The following is a 22,621-nucleotide window of genomic DNA, read 5'->3' as shown; positions in this document are numbered from 1 at the left end:
ATATCGGACTACTACCCATTGGCAAAGAAGTCGGGTGGAAGTTTTTAACGATTATATGATCATTATGAAAATGACAATTTTTTCCTAACCTGTCCATCTGGTCCAATTGGCTTTCCTTCCTCATTTTTCTCAACAATCTTTCCATCTGCAGTAACATAATGTCCAGTTGAATCTGTTGCTAATGGTGTTCCATCTGGTGAAATAACTGGATAGATGAGTTCTCCTTCGCTATCAGTAGGAAGGATACTACCATCAGATGCTGTCTCTGGATAGATATAGTTTCCTGAATCGTCTGTTGGAAGTACTTGACCATCTGGTCCAAGTGGTCTTCCTTCATTATCACGTTCAATTACTTGACCGTCTTCCGTAAGATAAGAACCAGTAGAATCAGTTGAAAGAAGAGTTCCATCTGGTCTCATTATTGGATGAATAATGTTACCAGCATCGTCAGTCGGAAGAGATTTGGTAGTATCTTCTCCAGCCGCGATGATGATGTAGTTTCCTTGATTGTCAGTAGGGAGTGGTGATCCGTCTTGTGCCAATGGTTTTCCATTTGAATCAGTTGGGATTGGCTCTCCGTCTGGTCCAATAACTGCTCCAGAAGCATCAGTTGGAAGTGGAGTTCCATCTGGTCCACGAACTGGGTACACAGTCTTTCCGGTTGAGTCAGTTACAAGAACTTGGCCATCAGGTGCAATAACTGGGTAGATATAGTTTCCAGCGTCATCAGTAGGCAGTACCTGAAATAATTCAATTATTAGAGTAGGAAGGATTTTGTAATAAATCGACTGTGATTCTATTTTGATCAAAACTAGATTAATGCGTGATGCTGATCAATTCGGTGCTAAAAATTATCATTTTTGAAACGATTCATACCTGTCCATCTGGTCCAATTGGTTTTCCATCTTCATTCTTCTCAATCAACTGACCATCTTGGGTGACGAATGAACCAGATGCATCAGTACCGAGTGGAGTTCCATCTGGATTAGTAATTGGATAAATAACAGATCCTTCTGAATCAGTTGGAAGCGTTCTTGTTGTATCTTCATCGGATGAAACGAGAACGTAGTTTCCTTGATTGTCAGTTGGGAGTGGAGATCCATCTTTAGAAAGTGGTTTTCCACTGGCATCAGTTGGGATTGGTTCTCCGTCTGGTCCAATGACGGCTCCAGAAACATCCGTTGGAAGCGGAGTTCCATCTGGTCCTTTCACTGGATACACAGTTTTTCCTTCAGAGTCAGTTGGGAGAGGTTGTCCATCAGGTCCGATGACTGGATAGATATAGTTTCCAGCGTCGTCAGTTGGAAGAACAGATCCATCTGGTCCAACTGGTTTTCCTTCGTCGTTCTTCTCAATTAATTGTCCTTCATCAGTGACATAGTTTCCTGTGGAGTCAGTAGAAAGCAGAGTACCGTCAGGTTTCGTGACAGCAGTGATGATTTTATCAAATTCGTCAGATGAGTGAACAGCAGTTGTAGTGTCTTCTGATGAAACAAGAACAAAGTGTCCATTAGAATCTGTTGGAAGTGGTGACCCATCCTTGGAAAGTGGAATGCCACTAGATGGTTCTGTTGGGATTGTTTCACCGTCAGGGCCGATTGATAGCCCAGTGGAATCAGTTGGAAGTTGGGATCCGTCTTCATTGAATACTGGATAAATTGGTTTTCCAGAAGCATCTGTTGGCAATATTTGTCCATCTGGTCCAGTGATCGGGTAGATGTAATGTCCGGAAGCATCAGTTGGCAGAACTTGTCCGTCTGGACCAATCGGTTTTCCATCTTCATTACTACCAATAATTTGACCATCTTCCGACACAAACTTGCCATTTGAATCGGTTCCTAGTGGTGTTCCATCTGGTCTTGTGATAGGATAAATCACATTTCCCTCGGAATCAGTTGGAAGCGTTCTTGTTGTATCTTCATCGGATGGAACAAGAACGTAGTTGCCGGAAGCATCAGTTGGCAATGGAGATCCATCTTTGGAGAGTGGTTTACCACTGGCATCAGTTGGGATCGGTTCTCCGTCTGGTCCAATGACAGCTCCAGAAGCATCAGTTGGTAGTGGAGTTCCATCTGGTCCACGTACTGCGTACACAGTCTTTCCGGTTGAGTCAGTTCCAAGAACTTGGCCATCAGGTCCAATAACTGGGTAGATATAGTTTCCAGCGTCATCAGTAGGCAGTTCCTGAAATAATTAAATTATTAAAGAAGGAAAGATTTTGTAATAAATCGACTGTGATTCTATTTCGATCAAAACTAGATTAATGCGTGATGCTGATCAATTCGGTGCCAAAAAATTATCATTTTTGAAACGATTCATACCTGTCCATCTGGTCCAATTGGTTTTCCATCTTCATTCTTCTCAATCAACTGACCATCTTGGGTGACGAATGAACCAGATGCATCAGTACCGAGTGGAGTTCCATCTGGATTAGTAATTGGATAAATAACAGATCCTTCTGAATCAGTTGGAAGCGTTCTTGTTGCATCTTCATCGGATGAAACGAGAACGTAGTTTCCTTGATTGTCAGTTGGAAGTGGTGATCCATCTTTGGAGAGTGGTTTACCACTGGCATCAGTTGGGATTGGTTCTCCGTCTGGTCCAATGACAACTCCAGAAGCATCAGTTGGCAGTGGAGTTCCATCTGGTCCACGTACTGGATACACAGTTTTTCCAGTTGAGTCAGTTGGTAAAATCTGTTCATCTGGTCCTACTACAGGATAGATAAAGTTTCCAGCGTCATCAGTTGGTAGAACTGCTCCATCTGGTCCAACTGGTTTACCTTCATCATCTTTCTCGATCACTTGACCGTCATCGGTTATGTGTTCTCCAGTTGAGTCCGTTCCAAGAAGAGTTCCATCTGGTCTAGTAATTGGATGAATGACATTTCCAGTATCGTCCGTAGGAAGAACTTTCGTCGTCGCTTCGTCAGAAGGAACCAGAATATAATTTCCTTGATTGTCCGTTGGGAGTGGTGATCCATCTTGTGCCAATGGTCTTCCATTAGAATCCGTTGGAATTGGCTCTCCATCCACACCAATAACAGCACCAGAGGCATCCGTTGGAAGTGGTGTTCCGTCTGGTCCACGAACTGGATATACTGTCTTTCCGGTTGAGTCAGTTGGTAGTGGTTGTCCGTCAGGTCCGATAACTGGATAGATATAGTTTCCAGCATCATCAGTTGGAAGAACAGATCCATCAGGTCCAATTGGTTTTCCTTCTTCATCGACTTGAACAATTTGACCATCTTCAGTGATGAACTTTCCGTTTGAATCGGTTGGAAGTGGAGCTCCATCTGGTTTAGTGATTGGATAAATAACTTTTCCTTCATCATCAGTTGGAAGAGTTTTTGAAGCGTCTTCCTCGGTTGGAACAAGTACATAATTGCCAGAGCTGTCGGTTGGAAGTGGTGATCCATCTTTGGAGACTGGTTTACCACTGGCATCAGTTGGAATTGGTTCTCCATCTGGTCCAATGACAGCTCCAGAAGTATCAGTTGGAAGTGGGGTTCCATCTGGTCCACGAACTGGGTACACAGTCTTTCCGGTTGAGTCAGTTCCAAGAACTTGCCCATCAGGTTCGATTACTGGGTGAACAAAGTTTCCGAACACATCTGTTGGTAGAACATGTCCATCCGGTCCAATGTAGTTACCTTCGCTGTCAGTTGGTAGGATCTGTAAAATCTATTTTAGGAGATTATCAATCGTCCCTTATCTCTTACTTGTCCGTCAGGACCAACAGGTTTAGCTGGTTGCGCAGGTTTTTCAATGACTGTTCCATCTGGCAATGTGATTGGATATATTAAGCTCCCAGTGGCATCCGTTGGTCCTGTTTGCTTGTCTCCAGAAGTTGAATACACATAGTTTCCAGATGCATCGGTTGGAAGAATCTGTAAACTCGTTCAATCAGATAAGAAAAATCAGCTATCTTTATTTATCGCCTTTCCCCCAGATCAATCGAGTCCCCCACATTGAAAGTTACTTTTTTGGGAACAGCACCGCATCCAACACAAAAGAGATGGTGGCTTTTTCCGCACGACGGGGATTATATTTCTATTTCTGTATTGAACAATGAACTCCCTCCTGTACAAAGTGGGAGGACGATTGTTCAAGAACCTGGGATTCATGACAAATCACCTCATCCTCTAGAGCCCTTCTCTAAATGAGTGTGCGTAATTTTCACTGTTTGCAATTAGTTGTAACGGTTTATCAATAGTCACCCACTATGGAACATAGGACCCCCACCCACGGAACATCAGGTCCCCATCATTGAATATCAGTCCCCCGTTAATGACTATAAAACCGTCACTATTTAACAACCAAAACCCCTCATAGAAACACAGACACCCACTGTTGAGCATTCATTGCCCAACCCGCGAATCAAGCAAATAGAACCTCAACTAGGCCAAAATTTAACGGGGTAGGAGGGCTTTCCCCAAGCCCTTTTGGCGGGTTATTCTTTAATATAGAGAAGCGATAAAAATTATTCCGAAGAATCAAAATAAATTAACACAACTTTATGATTTGCCAAATCACAATAAAACTACTTTCAGAACGATGGATAGAAACACTTCGTTGTAAACATAATATTACCTGACCATCCGCATCGATAGGTTTTCCATCCTTATTTTTTTGAATAACTTGGCCATCTTCCAATATGAAGTTACCAGTTGAATCAGTTGCAAGAAGAATTCCATCTGGTGAAACAATTGGATGAATGGCATTTCCTTCGTCATCAGTAGGGAGAATTCTTGTTGTATCTTCGTCGGTTGGAACAAGAACGTAACTGCCAGAAGCGTCAGTTGGAAGTGGTGATCCATCTTTGGAAAGCGGCTTTCCGCTGGAATCAGTTGGAATCGGTTCTCCGTCTGGTCCAATGACAGCTCCAGAAGCATCCGTTGGCAGTGGAGTGCCATCTGGTCCACGAACTGGATACACAGCTTTTCCTTCGGAATCAGTTGTTAGAGGTTGTCCGTCAGGTCCGATAACTGGATAGATATAGTTTCCAGCATCGTCAGTGGGAAGAACAGATCCATCAGGGCCAAGTGGTTTACCCTCGTCATCTTTTTCGACAACTTGTCCATCATCAGTAATAAATGCTCCATCTGAATCTGTTTTCAACGGAGTTCCATCTGGTCTAGTGATTGGATGGACAACGTTACCAGTATCGTCAGTTGCAATAATTTTTGTAACCTCTTCATCGGTTGGAACAAGAACGTAATTGCCAGAAGCGTCAGTTGGAAGTGGTGATCCATCTTTGGAAAGTGGTTTACCACTGGCATCTGTTGGGATTGGCTCTCCGTCTGGTCCAATAACTGCTCCAGAGGCATCAGTTGGTAGTGGAGTTCCATCTGGTCCACGTACTGCGTACACAGTCTTTCCGGTTGAGTCAGTTCCAAGAACTTGGCCATCAGGTCCAATAACTGGGTAGATATAGTTTCCAGCGTCATCAGTAGGCAGTACCTGAAATAATTCAATTATTAGAGTAGGAAGGATTTTGTAATAAATCGACTGTGATTCTATTTTGATCAAAACTAGATTAATGCGTGATGCCGAGCAATTCGGTGCCAAAAAATTATCATTTTTGAAACGATTCATACCTGCCCATCTGGTCCAATTGGTTTTCCATCTTCATTCTTCTCAATCAACTGACCATCTTGGGTGACGAATGAACCAGATGCATCAGTACCGAGTGGAGTTCCATCTGGATTAGTAATTGGATAAATAACAGATCCTTCTGAATCAGTTGGAAGCGTTCTTGTTGCATCTTCATCGGATGAAACGAGAACGTAGTTTCCTTGATTGTCAGTTGGAAGTGGTGATCCATCTTTGGAGAGTGGTTTACCACTGGCATCAGTTGGGATTGGTTCTCCGTCTGGTCCAATGACAACTCCAGAAGCATCAGTTGGCAGTGGAGTTCCATCTGGTCCACGTACTGGATACACAGTTTTTCCAGTTGAGTCAGTTGGTAAAATCTGTTCATCTGGTCCTACTACAGGATAGATAAAGTTTCCAGCGTCATCAGTTGGTAGAACTGCTCCATCTGGTCCAACTGGTTTACCTTCATCATCTTTCTCGATCACTTGACCGTCATCGGTTATGTGTTCTCCAGTTGAGTCCGTTCCAAGAAGAGTTCCATCTGGTCTAGTAATTGGATGAATGACATTTCCAGTATCGTCCGTAGGAAGAACTTTCGTCGTCGCTTCGTCAGAAGGAACCAGAATATAATTTCCTTGATTGTCCGTTGGGAGTGGTGATCCATCTTGTGCCAATGGTCTTCCATTAGAATCCGTCGGAATTGGCTCTCCATCCACACCAATGGCAGCACCAGATGCATCAGTTGGAAGTGGTGTTCCATCAGGTGATACAATCGTTGCTTTCGTAGTTCCGACAGTACTTGGTTTCACAAATTCTCCATCTTCATTTTTCGGAAGTACTTGTCCGTTTTCATCAATTGGTTGTCCATCTGAGTTTGTTTCGATCACATTTCCTTCCTTATCTGTATAAACTCCATCGTTTTCATTGATTGGTTCACCATCAACAATAATGAATGGAATAGCTGGTGTGGCGTCCTCTTGTTCAACTTCTGGAGAAATGACAACACGTCCATCATCATCAAATTTGTATGGTTTTCCTTCTGAATCCAATGGTCTTCCAAGTTCATCTGTATCGATTTCATTTCCAGATAAATCAATCCAGTTTCCATCATCATTCTTTGATAATTGATTTCCTTCAGTATCAACGACAGTAATAACTGGTTTATCATTCTCATCCGTTTCAATTGGTTTTCCTGATTTATCGACCAATGGATAAACCCATTCTCCCTTTTCATTCTTTTCCAATTTATGTTCTTCTGGTCCAGTTGGTTCATCTCCTTCAATCACAATTGGATTTCCATTGTTATCAAGATATTTTCCATTTGAATCAGTTGGAAGCGGTTTTCCACTTTGATCGACAATTATTGGAATGACGGAATCTGTGGGGAGAACTTGCCCATCTGGTCCTGGATATATGTAGTTTCCGTTTGCATCAGTTGTTAGGACTTGGCCATCAGGTCCCAGTGGTACTCCGTCTTCATTTTTCTCAATAACTTCGCCATCATCAGTGACAAAGGCACCAGTTGAGTCAGTAGGAAGAAGAGTTCCATCGGGTTTCACAATTGGATAAATCACGTTTCCAGCATCATCAGTTGGAAGAGTTCTCGATGCGTCTTGATCAGTTGGAACAAGAACGTAGTTGCCAGAAGCGTCAGTTGGAAGTGGAGATCCATCTTTGGAGAGTGGTTTACCACTGGCATCAGTTGGAATCGGCTCTCCGTCTGGTCCAAGGACAGCTCCAGAAGCATCCGTTGGCAGTGGAGTGCCATCTGGTCCACGAACTGGGTATACAGTCTTTCCGGTTGAGTCAGTTCCAAGAACTTGTCCATCAGGTCCAATAACTGGATAGATGTAGTTTCCGGATTCATCAGTTGGAAGTATCTGAAATTACGAAAATACGTCTGGATTAGTCCCTAGTAAGGATGCCTGGAAGGTGGGAACTGAAACTGTACCGTTGCTTTTTTTCTATTTTGATTTGAAGCTTGATTGCTCGAATCTTGTTAATTTTAAGGTATATTTCCACAATCGCCCCCCACTCCGGAAGGATCCCCCACGTTATGGTATCACCCCCCATCCCACAGGTTTGGGGTATGATTCCATAGGGGGGTTATAACAGAGCGGGGGGTGATCATGAACTTTCGACAGTCCATGATCGCCCCCCATGAACGGGATTGGGGAAATGTGGGGGAGTATGGGGAGAAATGTGGAACTTCTAGAGTTCATAATTGACCCCCTACTTCTACGTGGGGGGGGGGGGGTAATTATGGAATCCTTATCGGAGTGGGGGAGGAGTGTGGAAATAGTCCATGTATCCATAATCACCCCCAATAGAGCTCGCACATGCCCCTTACTTACCTCTAATGGCCCCTAATTGCCTCTAGAACCATACAGCAGTCTTCGATATATCGAAATAAATAATAAAAACGAACTGCTGCTACAAACACTTGGGCTACGTGGGGGCATTGAAAGGTCACGAATTTTTAAAATTTAATCGATAATGAAAGGGAAATGGGGGGCCATTCCCTACCGTGCAGGTGGGGGGCAATTGTGATGGAGTTGGGGGGTGAAAGTGAACGTACACCGTAGGTTCGACCTTTAAAAAGACTTCAATTGAAATAAACTTACAGAATTGGCCTACTTTTAGAAAATATCACATCTCAAAATGAAGCAAATTATTATTCACAAGCGTTTGGAAAATTGATTATTGAATAGCATTATTGATGGCTACTTAATCCATATTTAGCAAGTATAGACATAATCGAGTTGCTATTCATAATGCAACTCCCAAATTGCCAGCAAACCAAGCTTTCTTTTGGAAATGTTTACTGTTCACGAGCTGCCGAAAAGTTTTTAGTACGTTTTTACGAAATTTTTGAAAAAGAGTTACAGAATGTAATCACATTTGAAACTATTGGGTAAATTCATACCTGCCCATCCGGTCCTATTGGCTTTCCATCTTCATTCTTCTCAATCAATTGACCATCCTGGGTGACGAATGCTCCAGATGCATCAGTACCGAGTGGAGTTCCATCTGGATTAGTAATTGGATAAATAACAGATCCTTCTGAATCAGTTGGAAGAGTTTTTGTTGCATCTTCATCGGATGGAACAAGAACGTAATTGCCAAAAGCGTCAGTTGGAAGAGGAGATCCATCTTTGGAGAGTGGTTTACCACTGGCATCAGTAGGAATTGGCTCTCCGTCTGGTCCAATGACTGCTCCAGAACCATCAGTCGGAAGTGGGGTTCCGTCTGGTCCACGAACTGGGTATACTGTCTTTCCTTCGGAATCAGTTGGCAGTGGTTGTCCATCAGGTCCGATAACTGGATAGATGTAATTTCCAGCATCGTCAGTTGGAAGAACAGATCCATCAGGCCCAAGTGGTTTACCCTCGTCATCTTTTTCCACAACTTGCCCATCATCAGTAACAAATGCTCCATCTGAATCTGTTTTCAAAGGAGTTCCATCTGGTTTAGTGATTGGATAAATAACATTTCCTTCACCATCAGTTGGAAGAGCTTTCGTAACTTCTTCATCGGTTGGAACAAGAACGTAGTTACCAGAAGCGTCAGTTGAAAGTGGTGATCCATCCTTGGAAAGCGGCTTACCACTGGCATCAGTTGGAATCGGTTCTCCGTCTGGTCCAATGACAGCTCCAGAGGCATCAGTTGGCAGTGGAGTTCCATCTGGTCCACGTACTGGATACACTGCCTTTCCTTCGGAATCAGTTGGTAAAATTTGTCCATCAGGTCCAGTAATTGGGTAAATGTAATTTCCATTTGAGTCGGTTGAGAGGACCTGCAAAGAACATTTGTAGTTAGGTTTTCATTGGTACATAGCTCTTAATGATCTTAACTTACATAACTCTTTATTAACCTATTCACGAACAATAACGTGTTATTTAATACAGTTTTATGGTATTGAAGTGTCATAAAAATGTTTTAGTACCACAAGTTATTGTTCTTGAATAGGCCGATAATATTTTTTTCATTACGCTATAAAAACAGAAACACAAAAATAGCTGTACGATATGTTCAAAAAATAATATCGCGATTTATATTATTCTAAATTTTTTTTCAAATGAGTTTGTGATTGGATCAAGTTTTCACGTTTAAGAATGAGGACAGTTTATAGATGAGGTCGTTCAAATATAGGATCTATAAATTTAAAAACGATTAATACAATAAAAGGAAGCAACATTTTTTTTAAATCCAAGGTACGGCCAAAGTAATAAGATGGGTTGGTACCCTGTGACTATTTTGAAAATATTCGGAAGCTTTATAAAATTTTGGATTTAGATAACTTGTACGCCAGAATAATAATTGCTCTTATTTGATAGTTTTTTGGTTGTCCTTATAATGTCGTTTATTAGTGAAACAAATTTTCGTACCCAGCACATGGGTCATGTTACCCCTGAACTTTCGAGATTTCTAGGTAGTTCGAGTTGATAAAATATTGAAAAAAATGAATATAAAAGAGCAAGAGGTACTTTTTTGGATGTCACAAGTTATTAAGTTAGAAACCTTGTTGTTCGAAAATAAGAATCGATTTCATTAGCACTGCTTCTCAACAAGGCCAATCTACTGATTTCTGGTTTGATGACGATTAGCAAAAATTCAATTTCTGAGAAGCGTCAAATTTTATTTGCCACGCGTCTTACATATTCGCAATCTTTGTAAACATGACTACAATTCTGGTGAGGTTGATATCACCAGCAGGGCTGGGCGAACTGTTAGAATGATTGTTTGAAACATGCAATATTTGAAACATGGCTCAATTATAATTAAGTAATCCAACAGATTTTGAGATAAAATCGTGTATCAGTGTCTTTTTTATCTCAGCTATTTCTTTCTTAATCCAATCATCAGAATTTTGAAACACCCACTCAAACAATTTGCCCAGCCCTGATTCACCAGCTGATATTCTCACATAAATATGACAAAAAGTGTTTAAAAAGGCGCGTTCCAACCCGCGGTTTTATAAATTGTAAGAGTAAATAGTTTGGCTATTGGTGAAGTTTTCTGTTTTTAAGACTATATTTCAATAGTTACATTGACTCAAGCCATATTCTATTACTTTAGTCGGTATACAACACAATCAACAGTGAAACAAATTGACATTGGATAAGGTGAAAATTATAAGATTACTTTTTCCCCAAAAACAATACACCATCAGTAATAAATCAACTTTGATTATATTTTGATGAATACTAGACTAATATGCAATGCTGAACTAATAGGTGCTTATAATGAAATGTTTTCAAAACGATTCATACCTGTCCATCCGGTCCAATTGGCTTTCCATCTTCATTCTTCTCAATCAATTGACCATCTTGAGTGACGAATGAACCAGATGCATCAGTACCGAGTGGAGTTCCATCTGGATTAGTAATTGGATAAATAACAGATCCTTCTGAATCAGTTGGAATCGTTCTTGTTGCATCTTCATCGGTTGGAACAAGAACGTAATTACCAGAAGCGTCAGTTGGGAGTGGTGATCCATCTTTGGAGACTGGTTTTCCACTGGCATCAGTTGGAATTGGTTCTCCGTCTGGTCCAATGACAGCTCCAGAAGCATCAGTTGGAAGTGGAGTTCCATCTGGTCCTTTCACTGGGTACACAGCTTTTCCTTCGGAATCAGTTGATAGAGGTTGTCCGTCAGGTCCGATGACTGGATAGATATAGTTTCCAACGTCATCAGTGGGAAGAACAAATCCATCAGGTCCAAGTGGTTTACCCTTGTCATCTTTATCGACAACTTGTCCATCATCAGTAATAAATGCTCCATCTGAATCTGTTTTCAAAGGAGTTCCATCTGGTCTAGTGATTGGATGGACAACGTTACCAGTATCGTCAGTTGCAATAATTTTTGTAACCTCTTCATCGGTTGGAACAAGAACGTAATTGCCAGAAGCGTCAGTTGGAAGTGGAGATCCATCTTTGGAAAGTGGTTTACCACTGGCATCAGTAGGAATTGGCTCTCCGTCTGGTCCAAGGACAGCTCCAGAAGCATCCGTTGGCAGTGGAGTGCCATCTGGTCCACGAACTGGGTATACAGTCTTTCCGGTTGAGTCAGTTCCAAGAACTTGTCCATTAGGTCCAATAACTGGGTAGATATAGTTTCCAGCGTCATCAGTAGGCAGTACCTGAAATAATTAAATTATTAAAGAAGGAAAGATTTTGTAATAAATCGACTGTGATTCTATTTTGATCAAAACTAGATTAATGCGTGATGCCGAGCAATTCGGTGCCAAAAAATTATCATTTTTGAAACGATTCATACCTGTCCATCTGGTCCAATTGGTTTTCCATCTTCATTCTTCTCAATCAACTGACCATCTTGGGTGACGAATGAACCAGATGCATCAGTACCGAGTGGAGTTCCATCTGGATTAGTAATTGGATAAATAACAGATCCTTCTGAATCAGTTGGAAGCGTTCTTGTTGCATCTTCATCTGATGAAACGAGAACGTAATTGCCAGAAGCGTCAGTTGGAAGTGGTGATCCATCTTTGGAGAGTGGTTTACCACTGGCATCAGTTGGGATTGGTTCTCCGTCTGGTCCAATAACAGCTCCAGAAGCATCAGTTGGCAGTGGAGTTCCATCTGGTCCACGTACTGGATACACAGTTTTTCCAGTTGAGTCAGTTGGCAAAATCTGTCCATCTGGTCCTACTACAGGATAGATAAAGTTTCCAGCGTCATCAGTTGGTAGAACTGCTCCATCTGGTCCAACTGGTTTACCTTCATCATCTTTCTCGATCACTTGACCGTCATCGGTTATGTGTTCTCCAGTTGAGTCCGTTCCAAGAAGAGTTCCATCTGGTCTAGTAATTGGATGAATGACATTTCCAGTATCGTCCGTAGGAAGAACTTTCGTCGTCGCTTCGTCAGAAGGAACCAGAATATAATTTCCTTGATTCTCCGTTGGGAGTGGTGATCCATCTTGTGCCAATGGTCTTCCATTAGAATCCGTCGGAATTGGCTCTCCATCCACACCAATGGCAGCACCAGATGCATCAGTTGGAAGTGGTGTTCCATCAGGTGATACAATCGTTGCTTTCGTAGTTCCGACAGTACTTGGTTTCACAAATTCTCCATCTTCATTTTTCGGAAGTACTTGTCCGTTTTCATCAATTGGTTGTCCATCTGAGTTTGTTTCGATCACATTTCCTTCCTTATCTGTATAAACTCCATCGTTTTCATTGATTGGTTCACCATCAACAATAATGAATGGAATAGCTGGTGTGGCGTCCTCTTGTTCAACTTCTGGAGAAATGACAACACGTCCATCATCATCAAATTTGTATGGTTTTCCTTCTGAATCCAATGGTCTTCCAAGTTCATCTGTATCGATTTCATTTCCAGATAAATCAATCCAGTTTCCATCATCATTCTTTGATAATTGATTTCCTTCAGTATCAACGACAGTAATAACTGGTTTATCATTCTCATCCGTTTCAATTGGTTTTCCTGATTTATCGACCAATGGATAAACCCATTCTCCTTTTTCATTCTTTTCCAATTTATGTTCTTCTGGTCCAGTTGGTTCATCTCCTTCAATCACAATTGGATTTCCATTGTTATCAAGATATTTTCCATTTGAATCAGTTGGAAGCGGTTTTCCACTTTGATCGACAATTATTGGAATGACGGAATCTGTGGGGAGAACTTGCCCATCTGGTCCTGGATATATGTAGTTTCCGTTTGCATCAGTTGTTAGGACTTGGCCATCAGGTCCCAGTGGTACTCCGTCTTCATTTTTCTCAATAACTTCGCCATCATCAGTGACAAAGGCACCAGTAGAGTCAGTAGGAAGAAGAGTTCCATCGGGTTTCACAATTGGATAAATCACGTTTCCAGCATCATCAGTTGGAAGAGTTCTCGATGCGTCTTGATCAGTTGGAACAAGAACGTAGTTGCCAGAAGCGTCAGTTGGAAGTGGAGATCCATCTTTGGAGAGTGGTTTACCACTGGCATCAGTTGGAATCGGCTCTCCGTCTGGTCCAATGACAGCTCCAGAAGCATCCGTTGGCAGTGGAGTGCCATCTGGTCCACGAACTGGGTATACAGTCTTTCCGGTTGAGTCAGTTCCAAGAACTTGTCCATCAGGTCCAATAACTGGATAGATGTAGTTTCCGGATTCATCAGTTGGAAGTATCTGAAATTACGAAAATACGTCTGGATCAGTCCCTAGTAAGTATGCCTGGAAGGTGGGAACTGAAACTGTACCGTTGCTTTTTTTCTATTTTGATTTGAAGCTTGATTGCTCGAATCTTGTTAATTTTAAGACTAGCGATTAATTGATTTCATAAACCATTGAAACTTTATTCACAGTCTTTTTTGATTTCTTAAAAGTAGGTTCGACCTTTAAAAAGACTTCAATTGAAATAAACTTACAGAATTGGCCTACTTTTAGAAAATATCACATCTCAAAATGAAGCAAATTATTATTCACAAGCGTTTGGACAATTGATTATTGAATAGCATAATTGATGGCTACTTAATCCATATTTAGCAAGTATAGACATAATCGAGTTGCTATTCATAATGCAACTCCCAAATTGCCAGCAAACCAAGCTTTCTTTTGGAAATGTTTACTGTTCACGAGCTGCCGAAAAGTTTTTAGTACGTTTTTACGAAATTTTTGAAAAAGAGTTACAGAATGTAATCACATTTGAAACTATTGGGTGAATTCATACCTGTCCATCCGGTCCTATTGGCTTTCCATCTTCATTCTTCTCAATCAATTGACCATCCTGGGTGACGAATGCTCCAGATGCATCAGTACCGAGTGGAGTTCCATCTGGATTAGTAATTGGATAAATAACAGATCCTTCTGAATCAGTTGGAAGAGTTTTTGTTGCATGTTCATTGGATGGAACAAGAACGTAATTGCCAAAAGCGTCAGTTGGAAGAGGAGATCCATCTTTGGAGAGTGGTTTACCACTGGCATCAGTAGGAATTGGCTCTCCGTCTGGTCCAATGACTGCTCCAGAACCATCAGTCGGAAGTGGGGTTCCGTCTGGTCCACGAACTGGGTATACTGTCTTTCCTTCGGAATCAGTTGGCAGTGGTTGTCCATCAGGTCCGATAACTGGATAGATGTAATTTCCAGCATCGTCAGTTGGAAGAACAGATCCATCAGGCCCAAGTGGTTTACCCTCGTCATCTTTTTCCACAACTTGCCCATCATCAGTAACAAATGCTCCATCTGAATCTGTTTTCAAAGGAGTTCCATCTGGTTTAGTGATTGGATAAATAACATTTCCTTCACCATCAGTTGGAAGAGCTTTCGTAACTTCTTCATCGGTTGGAACAAGAACGTAGTTACCAGAAGCGTCAGTTGAAAGTGGTGATCCATCCTTGGAAAGCGGCTTACCACTGGCATCAGTTGGAATCGGTTCTCCGTCTGGTCCAATGACAGCTCCAGAGGCATCAGTTGGCAGTGGAGTTCCATCTGGTCCACGTACTGGATACACTGCCTTTCCTTCGGAATCAGTTGGTAAAATTTGTCCATCAGGTCCGATAACTGGATAGATATAGTTTCCAGCGTCGTCAGTTGGAAGAACAGATCCATCAGGTCCAATTGGTTTTCCTTTTTCATCGACTTGAACAATTTGTCCATCTTCAGTTATGAACTTTCCGTTTGAATCGGTTGGCAATGGAATTCCATCTGGTTTAGTGATTGGATAAATAACATTTCCTTCATTGTCAGTTGGAAGAGTTCTTGATGCGTCTTGATCAGTTGGAACAAGAACGTAGTTGCCAGAAGCGTCAGTTGGAAGTGGAGATCCATCTTTGGAGAGTGGTTTACCACTGGCATCAGTTGGGATTTGTTCTCCGTCTGGTCCAATGACAGCTCCAGAAGCATCAGTTGGAAGTGGAGTTCCATCTGGTCCTTTCACTGGGTACACAGTCTTTCCGGTTGAGTCCGTTCCAAGAACCTGCCCAGCAGGGCCAGTTACTGGATAGATGTAATTTCCTTCGGAATCCGAAGGTAGAATCTGTAAACAAAAATGTGTTCTCCATTGTTTACACCAAGTCACGTTTCATATCTCACAGCATACATTTGTGAGCATTGGTCATTTGTTCAAAACTTTATGTCCTTAAAATTAGTTCTTGTGATATCCTTATGTTTGGCTTTCTGACTATAGTATAGAAACATCAAATAGTTACCAAACGACTACAATGTTAAGAAGTTGGAAAGTTCAAAGTGATTAGTGGAAATTGAAATTTATCAAAAATATAACGTCTTCCCGAGTTAACTCAGAAATTAGGTGAATTCAAAGCGAGAGAGACCGGGATTCATTGTTGAGAAAGGGCGAAAATACCTGTCCATCTGGTCCAATCGGTTTTCCATCTTCATTCTGTTCAATGATTTGTCCGTCGTCAGTAATAAACTTTCCAGTTGAATCAGTTGCCAGAAGAGTTCCATCTGGTTTAGTTATGTGCACAGCATTTCCATCCTCATCGGTTGGGAGTTGTTTTATAGTTTCTTCATCAGATGGTACAAGCACGTAGTTTCCATTATTATCTGTTGGTAGTGCAGATCCGTCTTTGGAAAGTGGTTTTCCATTTGAATCAGTTGGGATTGGTTCTCCGTCTGGTCCAATGACAGCTCCAGAAGCATCCGTTGGCAGTGGAGTGCCATCCGGTCCTTTCACTGGATACACAGTCTTTCCTTCAGAATCAGTTGGTAGTGGTTGCCCGTCAGGTCCGATGACTGGATAGATATAGTTTCCAGCGTCGTCAGTTGGAAGAACCTTAAAAATAGTCTCGTGTCGTTTTATTATAAAAATAATTATGTTTAAAATTTCACGAAGGTTATGTGCTTGCTATTACCCATCCGCTGGTGGCTAAGACCGCTTACTCATAATTCGGCCCGAGGACGCGGAGTGGGTCTCGTTGCGGAATTTCGATTTACGGCGGTTCTTGACCGTACTTTCGCCATGAAAAAGTTTTATACTACGGTAGTCGCGTCGAGACCCACTCCGCGTCCCCGGGCCGAACTTTGAGCGAGTGGTCAGCCACCAGCGGATGGGTAATACTTCACTCCTTTTTATAACAACTACATCCAAATGCAAAACTTGATAATTTTTGATTTGAAGGAGTTGCTGTCTCTGATTCATTCTAAAAAGAAATATAGATTCCTGATAGAAAACTAACGTCATGATTGATACTCAATTCGTATCAAAGTCTAATGCTTACTGGAAACATGAAATGGGCTATTTTCGTATGTTAACAAAATTACACGCTGACAAAAATTATATACATCGTTTAATCGTTCGTCAAATTACAAAAATCTACATGCTCGCTTACCTGTCCGTCTGGTCCGAGTGGCTTTCCTTGATCATCTGCATCCACAATCTTTCCATCTTCAGTAATAAACTTTCCGGATGAATCAGTTCCCAATGGTGTTCCATCTGGTCTAGTGATTGGATAAATTACATTTCCTTCGTCGTCAGTTGGAATAGTTTTTGTGACTACACTATCAGACGGGACAAAAATGTAATTTCCTTGATTGTCAGTTGGGAGTGGTGATCCATCTTGTGCCAATGGTCTTCCACTGGCATCAGTTGGGATTGGTTCTCCGTCTGGTCCAATAACAGCTCCAGAAGCATCAGTTGGAAGTGGGGTTCCATCAGGTCCACGAACTGGATATACTGTATTTCCTTCAGAGGAAGTTGGCAAAATCTGTCCATCTGGTCCAACTGCAGGATAGATAAAGTTTCCAGCACCATCAGTTGGAAGAACAGATCCATCAGGTCCAATTGGTTTCCCTTCATCGTCCTTCTCGATCAGTTGTCCGTCGTCTGTGACGAAGGCACCAGTAGAATCAGTTCCAAGGAGTGTTCCATCTGGTTTCACAACTGGATAGATAACATTTCCAGCATCGTCCGTTGGAAGAGCCTTGGTTGTGTCTTCATCAGATGGTACAAGCACGTAGTTGCCTAGATTATCAGTTGGAAGCGGAGATCCATCCTTGGAAAGTGGTTTTCCACTGGCATCAGTTGGAATAGGCTCTCCGTCTGCGCCAAGTGCAACTCCACTGGCATCAGTTGTAATTGGAGTTCCATCTGGATCAACAATTGGATAAATTGGATTTCCGTTCAAATCAGTTGGAAGAACTTCTCCGTTTGGACCAGTTACAGGATAAATGAAGTTTCCAGATGCATCAGTTGGCAATACTTGTCCATCTGGACCGATGGGTTTACCTTCATCGTCTCTTTCAATAATTTCTCCGGTCTTAGTGATATAGTTTCCTGTAGAATCAGTTGTCAGCAATGTTCCATCTGGATTTACGATAGGATAGATAATGACTCCGGAAGAATCGGTAGGTGGCTGGGCGTCTTCGGAGTCCTTTGCTGCTGGCAGCACAACATAATTTCCTTGATTGTCAGTTGGAAGTGGTGATCCATCTTGTGCCAATGGTCTTCCACTGGCATCAATTGGGATTGATTCTCCGTCTGGTCCAATGGCAGCACCAGATGCATCAGTTGGAAGTGGTGTTCCATCAGGTGATACAATCGTTGCTTTCGTAGTTCCGACAGTACTTGGTTTCACAAATTCTCCATCTTCATTTTTCGGAAGTACTTGTCCGTTTTCATCAATTGGTTGTCCATCTGAGTTTGTTTCGATCACATTTCCTTCCTTATCTGTATAAACTCCATCGTTTTCATTGATTGGTTCACCATCAACAATAATGAATGGAATAGCTGGTGTGGCGTCCTCTTGTTCAACTTCTGGAGAAATGACAACACGTCCATCATCATCAAATTTGTATGGTTTTCCTTCTGAATCCAATGGTCTTCCAAGTTCATCTGTATCGATTTCATTTCCAGATAAATCAATCCAGTTTCCATCATCATTCTTTGATAATTGATTTCCTTCAGTATCAACGACAGTAATAACTGGTTTATCATTCTCATCCGTTTCAATTGGTTTTCCTGATTTATCGACCAATGGATAAACCCATTCTCCTTTTTCATTCTTTTCCAATTTATGTTCTTCTGGTCCAGTTGGTTCATCTCCTTCAATCACAATTGGATTTCCATTGTTATCAAGATATTTTCCATTTGAATCAGTTGGAAGAGGTTTTCCACTTTGATCGACAAGAACAGGTGTGGAAGATGTGGAATGAATTGAATTGTCAATTACTTGTTTTGTTTCATCCAGAATAATATCAACGGCTCCATTATTACAAGCTTCAGTCAGAGTATCAATGATTTCCTTGGCCGTCGTTCCGTACTTGACTGTGACGTAAGTAGCTCCGCCAATTTGTGTCGTTCTAAAAAACACATTTTAAAGAGAAAAAACTGTGCCTAGGAGAAAATGTTAAAAATCAACTCACCTTTCTTCATTGTCGGCAAAAATCACAACCATTTTTGAAATTCCGGTACGTGGGAAACTTGAGAATTGTTGATTTGCAGCCTCGACTGGCGACAAGATTTCGGTTCCAACGATTGGTGGAATTTCGAAAGAGGTCAGTATAGAGCTGAGATGTTCTTTTTCTTGATATCCTCCAAGTGGAAGTGGAACGGCGATTTCACTTCCAACGGATAAAACAGACAGACGAATGACATCTGGAGACATGTCAACCTTCCTCGCAAAACCAACGACAGTTTTCCTGAACTGATCATAGTTTTCAACGCCATCTCCATCATTTACAAGAACGAAGATAATATCAGACAGCGAATGAGCAATGTCGCACTTCTTTGAATCTTTCACTTCATCATCAGTTGTAACTAGAATGTAATTTCCGTTATTGTCAGTTGGAAGTGGTGATCCATCTTTTGCAAGAGGTTTACCATTTGAATCTGTTGGGATCGGCTCTCCGTCTGGTCCAATGACAGCTCCAGAAGCATCAGTTGGAAGTGGGGTTCCATCTGGTCCTTTCACTGGATATACTGTCTTGCCTTCAGAATCAGTTGGTAGTGGTTGTCCGTCAGGTCCGATGACTGAATAGATGTAGTTTCCGGATGCATCTGTTGGGAGAACAGCTCCATCAGGTCCGATTGGTTTTCCTTCTTCATCGACTTCAATAATTTGACCATCTTCAGTGATGAACTTTCCTTCTGAATCGGTTGGAAGTGGAGTTCCATCTGATCTAGTGATTGGATAAATAACATTTCCTTCATTGTCAGTTGGAAGAGTTCTTGATGCGTCTTCATCGGTTGGAACAAGAACGTAATTGCCAGAAGCGTCAGTTGGAAGTGGAGATCCATCTTTGGAAAGTGGTTTTCCATTTGAATCAGTTGGGATCGGCTCTCCGTCTGGTCCAACGACAGCTCCGAAAGCATCAGTTGGAAGTGGGGTTCCATCTGGTCCTTTCACTGGATATACAGTCTTTCCTTCAGAATCAGTTGGTAGTGGTTGTCCATCAGGTCCAGTTACTGGATAGATATAATTTCCGCTGGCATCCGTTGGAAGAACCTGAAATCAGTTTATATAAAATTGAGGGCATGGTTTTTGTATGATTAAAAATAATTACCTGCCCATCTGGTCCAAGTGGTCTTCCGGTATCATCAATTTCAATTATTTCACCATTATCAGTGATATAGTTCCCGGATGAATCAGTGGCAAAACCAGTTCCGTCAGGCTTTGTGATAGAGATTTGATAAGGTTCTGCCGTCGGTTGTTCTTCGGACACGAGAATATAGTTTCCTTGATTATCAGTTGGGAGCGGCAATCCATCCTTTGAGAGTGGTTTCCCACTATCATCAGTTGGGATTGGTTCTCCGTCTGGTCCAATGACAGTTCCAGAAGCATCAGTTGGAAGTGGGGTTCCATCTGGTCCTTTCACTGGATATACTGTCTTGCCTTCAGAATCAGTTGGTAGTGGTTGTCCATCAGGTCCAATTACTGGATAGATATAATTTCCTGCATCGTCAGTTGGAAGAACAGATCCATCAGGTCCAACTGGTTTTCCTTCTTCATCGACTTGAACGATTTGACCATCTTCAGTGATGAACTTTCCTTCTGAATCGGTTGGAAGTGGAGTTCCATCTGGTCTAGTGATTGGATAAATAACATTTCCTTCATTGTCAGTTGGAAGAGTTCTTGATGCGTCTTCATCGACTGGAACCAGAACATAATTGCCAGAAGCGTCAGTTGGCAATGGAGATCCATCTTTGGAAAGTGGTTTTCCATTTGAATCAGTTGGAATTGGTTCTCCGTCTGGTCCAATGACAGCTCCAGAAGCATCCGTTGGGAGTGGTGTTCCATCTGGTCCTTTCACTGGGTACACAGCTTTTCCTTCGGAATCAGTTGATAGAGATTGTCTGTCAGGTCCGATGACTGGATAGATATAGTTTCCGGAAGAATCTGTTGAGAGAATTTCCCCATCAGGACCAAGTGGTTTACCCTCGTCATCTTTTTCGACAACTTGTCCATCATCGGTAACAAACGCTCCATCTGAATTGGTTCCAAGAGGAGTACCATCTGGTTTCACAACTGGATAGACCACATTTCCAGCATCATCAGTTGGAAGAGCTTTCGTGGTATCCTCATCCGATGGGACAAGAATATAGTTACCCTGATTATCAGTTGGAAGTGGTGATCCATCTTTTGCAAGAGGTTTACCACTTGAATCTGTTGGGATCGGCTCTCCGTCTGGTCCAATGGCAGTTCCAGAAGCATCAGTTGGAAGTGGGGTTCCATCTGGTCCTTTCACTGGATATACTGTCTTGCCTTCAGAATCAGTTGGCAGTGGTTGTCCATCAGGTCCGATAACTGGATAGATGTAATTTCCAGCATCGTCAGTTGGAAGAACAGATCCATCAGGCCCAAGTGGTTTACCCTCGTCATCTTTTTCAATAATTTCTCCAGTGGGAGTTACGAAGTTACCAGTTGAATCGGTTCCAAGAGGAGTACCATCTGGTCTCACAACGGGATAGATAACATTTTCAACATCGTTCGTTGGAAGAGCCTTAGTTGAATCCTCATCAGATGGGACTAGCACATAGTTGCCTAGATTATCAGTTGGAAGCGGCGATCCATCCTTGGAAAGTGGTTTACCACTGGCATCAGTTGGAATTGGTTCTCCGTCTGGTCCAATAACAGCTCCAGAAGCATCAGTTGGAAGTGGTGTTCCATCTGGTCCTTGTACTGGATATACTGTCTTGCCTTCAGAATCAGTTGGTAGTGGTTGTCCGTCAGGTCCAATTACTGGATAGATATAATTTCCAGAAGCATCTGTTGGGAGAACAGATCCATCAGGTCCAAGAGGTCTACCTTCGTCATCTTTTTCAATAATTTTTCCTGTGGCTGTTACGAAGTTACCAGTTGAATCTGTTCCGAAAAGTGTTCCATCTGGTTGTATAACTGGATACACTGTATCCGTAGACTCGTCGGTAGGAAGAATCTTGATTGGAGTGTCTCCAGTTGGAACAAGAACATAGTTGCCTTCGCTATCAGTTGGAAGTGGAGATCCATCTTCCGACAATGGAATACCACTGGTTTCATCCGTAGGAATACGCTGTCCATCAAGATCAAGAACATTTCCAGATTCATCAGTTGGTAGAGGCGTTCCATCTGGTCCGTGTACATCATAGTGAGTAAAGACAGTTTCTGTTGGTTGAATTTCTTTGTCTGGCGTAGAGCTTGGATAGATGAATTGTCCATCAGATCCTGTTGGAAGTACTTGTCCGTCAGGGCCGAGTGGTTTTCCTTCGTCATTCTTCTCGACAAGTTGTCCGTCATCGGTGACAAAATCACCACTTGAATCAGTGCCGAGTGGAGTTCCATCTGGTTTTGTGATTGGGAAAATGACTTTTCCTTCATCGTCTGTTGGCAAAACTTTTGTAGTGTCTTTCTCGGTTGGAACAAAAATATAGTTTCCTTCTCCATCTGTTGGTAATGGTGACCCATCTTTAGATAGAGGGATTCCGCTGGCATCAGTAGCAATTGATTCTCCGTCAGGTCCGATGATGACTCCTTCATAATCAGTTGGAAGTGGAGTTCCATCAGGTCCATGAACTGGGTAGAATGATTTTCCAGAGGCATCGGTCGGCTGAGCCTGAAAT

General features: G+C 42.1%; 1 protein-coding gene across 1 annotated transcript in view; it reads right to left on the bottom strand.

Annotated features, from left to right (window-relative positions):
- Positions 1 to 22,621, bottom strand: part of GCK72_009885 (uncharacterized protein) — a gene marked incomplete at both ends in the record, with an annotated part of 48,856 nt that overhangs the window by 6,272 nt on the left and 19,963 nt on the right. The window contains 14 exons of the mRNA XM_053727579.1: positions 90 to 740; positions 877 to 2,184; positions 2,322 to 3,674; positions 3,722 to 3,889; positions 4,593 to 5,462; positions 5,600 to 7,477; positions 8,524 to 9,393; positions 10,871 to 11,740; positions 11,878 to 13,755; positions 14,297 to 15,601; positions 15,929 to 16,360; positions 16,917 to 18,885; positions 18,949 to 20,030; positions 20,089 to 22,614. Coding sequence (XP_053587156.1) covers positions 90 to 740; positions 877 to 2,184; positions 2,322 to 3,674; positions 3,722 to 3,889; positions 4,593 to 5,462; positions 5,600 to 7,477; positions 8,524 to 9,393; positions 10,871 to 11,740; positions 11,878 to 13,755; positions 14,297 to 15,601; positions 15,929 to 16,360; positions 16,917 to 18,885; positions 18,949 to 20,030; positions 20,089 to 22,614 — 17,160 coding nt within the window. The remainder of the gene's footprint in view (positions 1 to 89; positions 741 to 876; positions 2,185 to 2,321; positions 3,675 to 3,721; positions 3,890 to 4,592; positions 5,463 to 5,599; positions 7,478 to 8,523; positions 9,394 to 10,870; positions 11,741 to 11,877; positions 13,756 to 14,296; positions 15,602 to 15,928; positions 16,361 to 16,916; positions 18,886 to 18,948; positions 20,031 to 20,088; positions 22,615 to 22,621) is intronic.

The sequence above is a fragment of the Caenorhabditis remanei genome, chromosome III (assembly GCF_010183535.1).
Source record: "Caenorhabditis remanei strain PX506 chromosome III, whole genome shotgun sequence".
NCBI lineage: Eukaryota > Metazoa > Nematoda > Chromadorea > Rhabditida > Rhabditidae > Caenorhabditis > Caenorhabditis remanei.
Note: the sequence above shows the minus strand (reverse complement) of the source record. Positions and strands in the feature narration are given on the sequence as shown.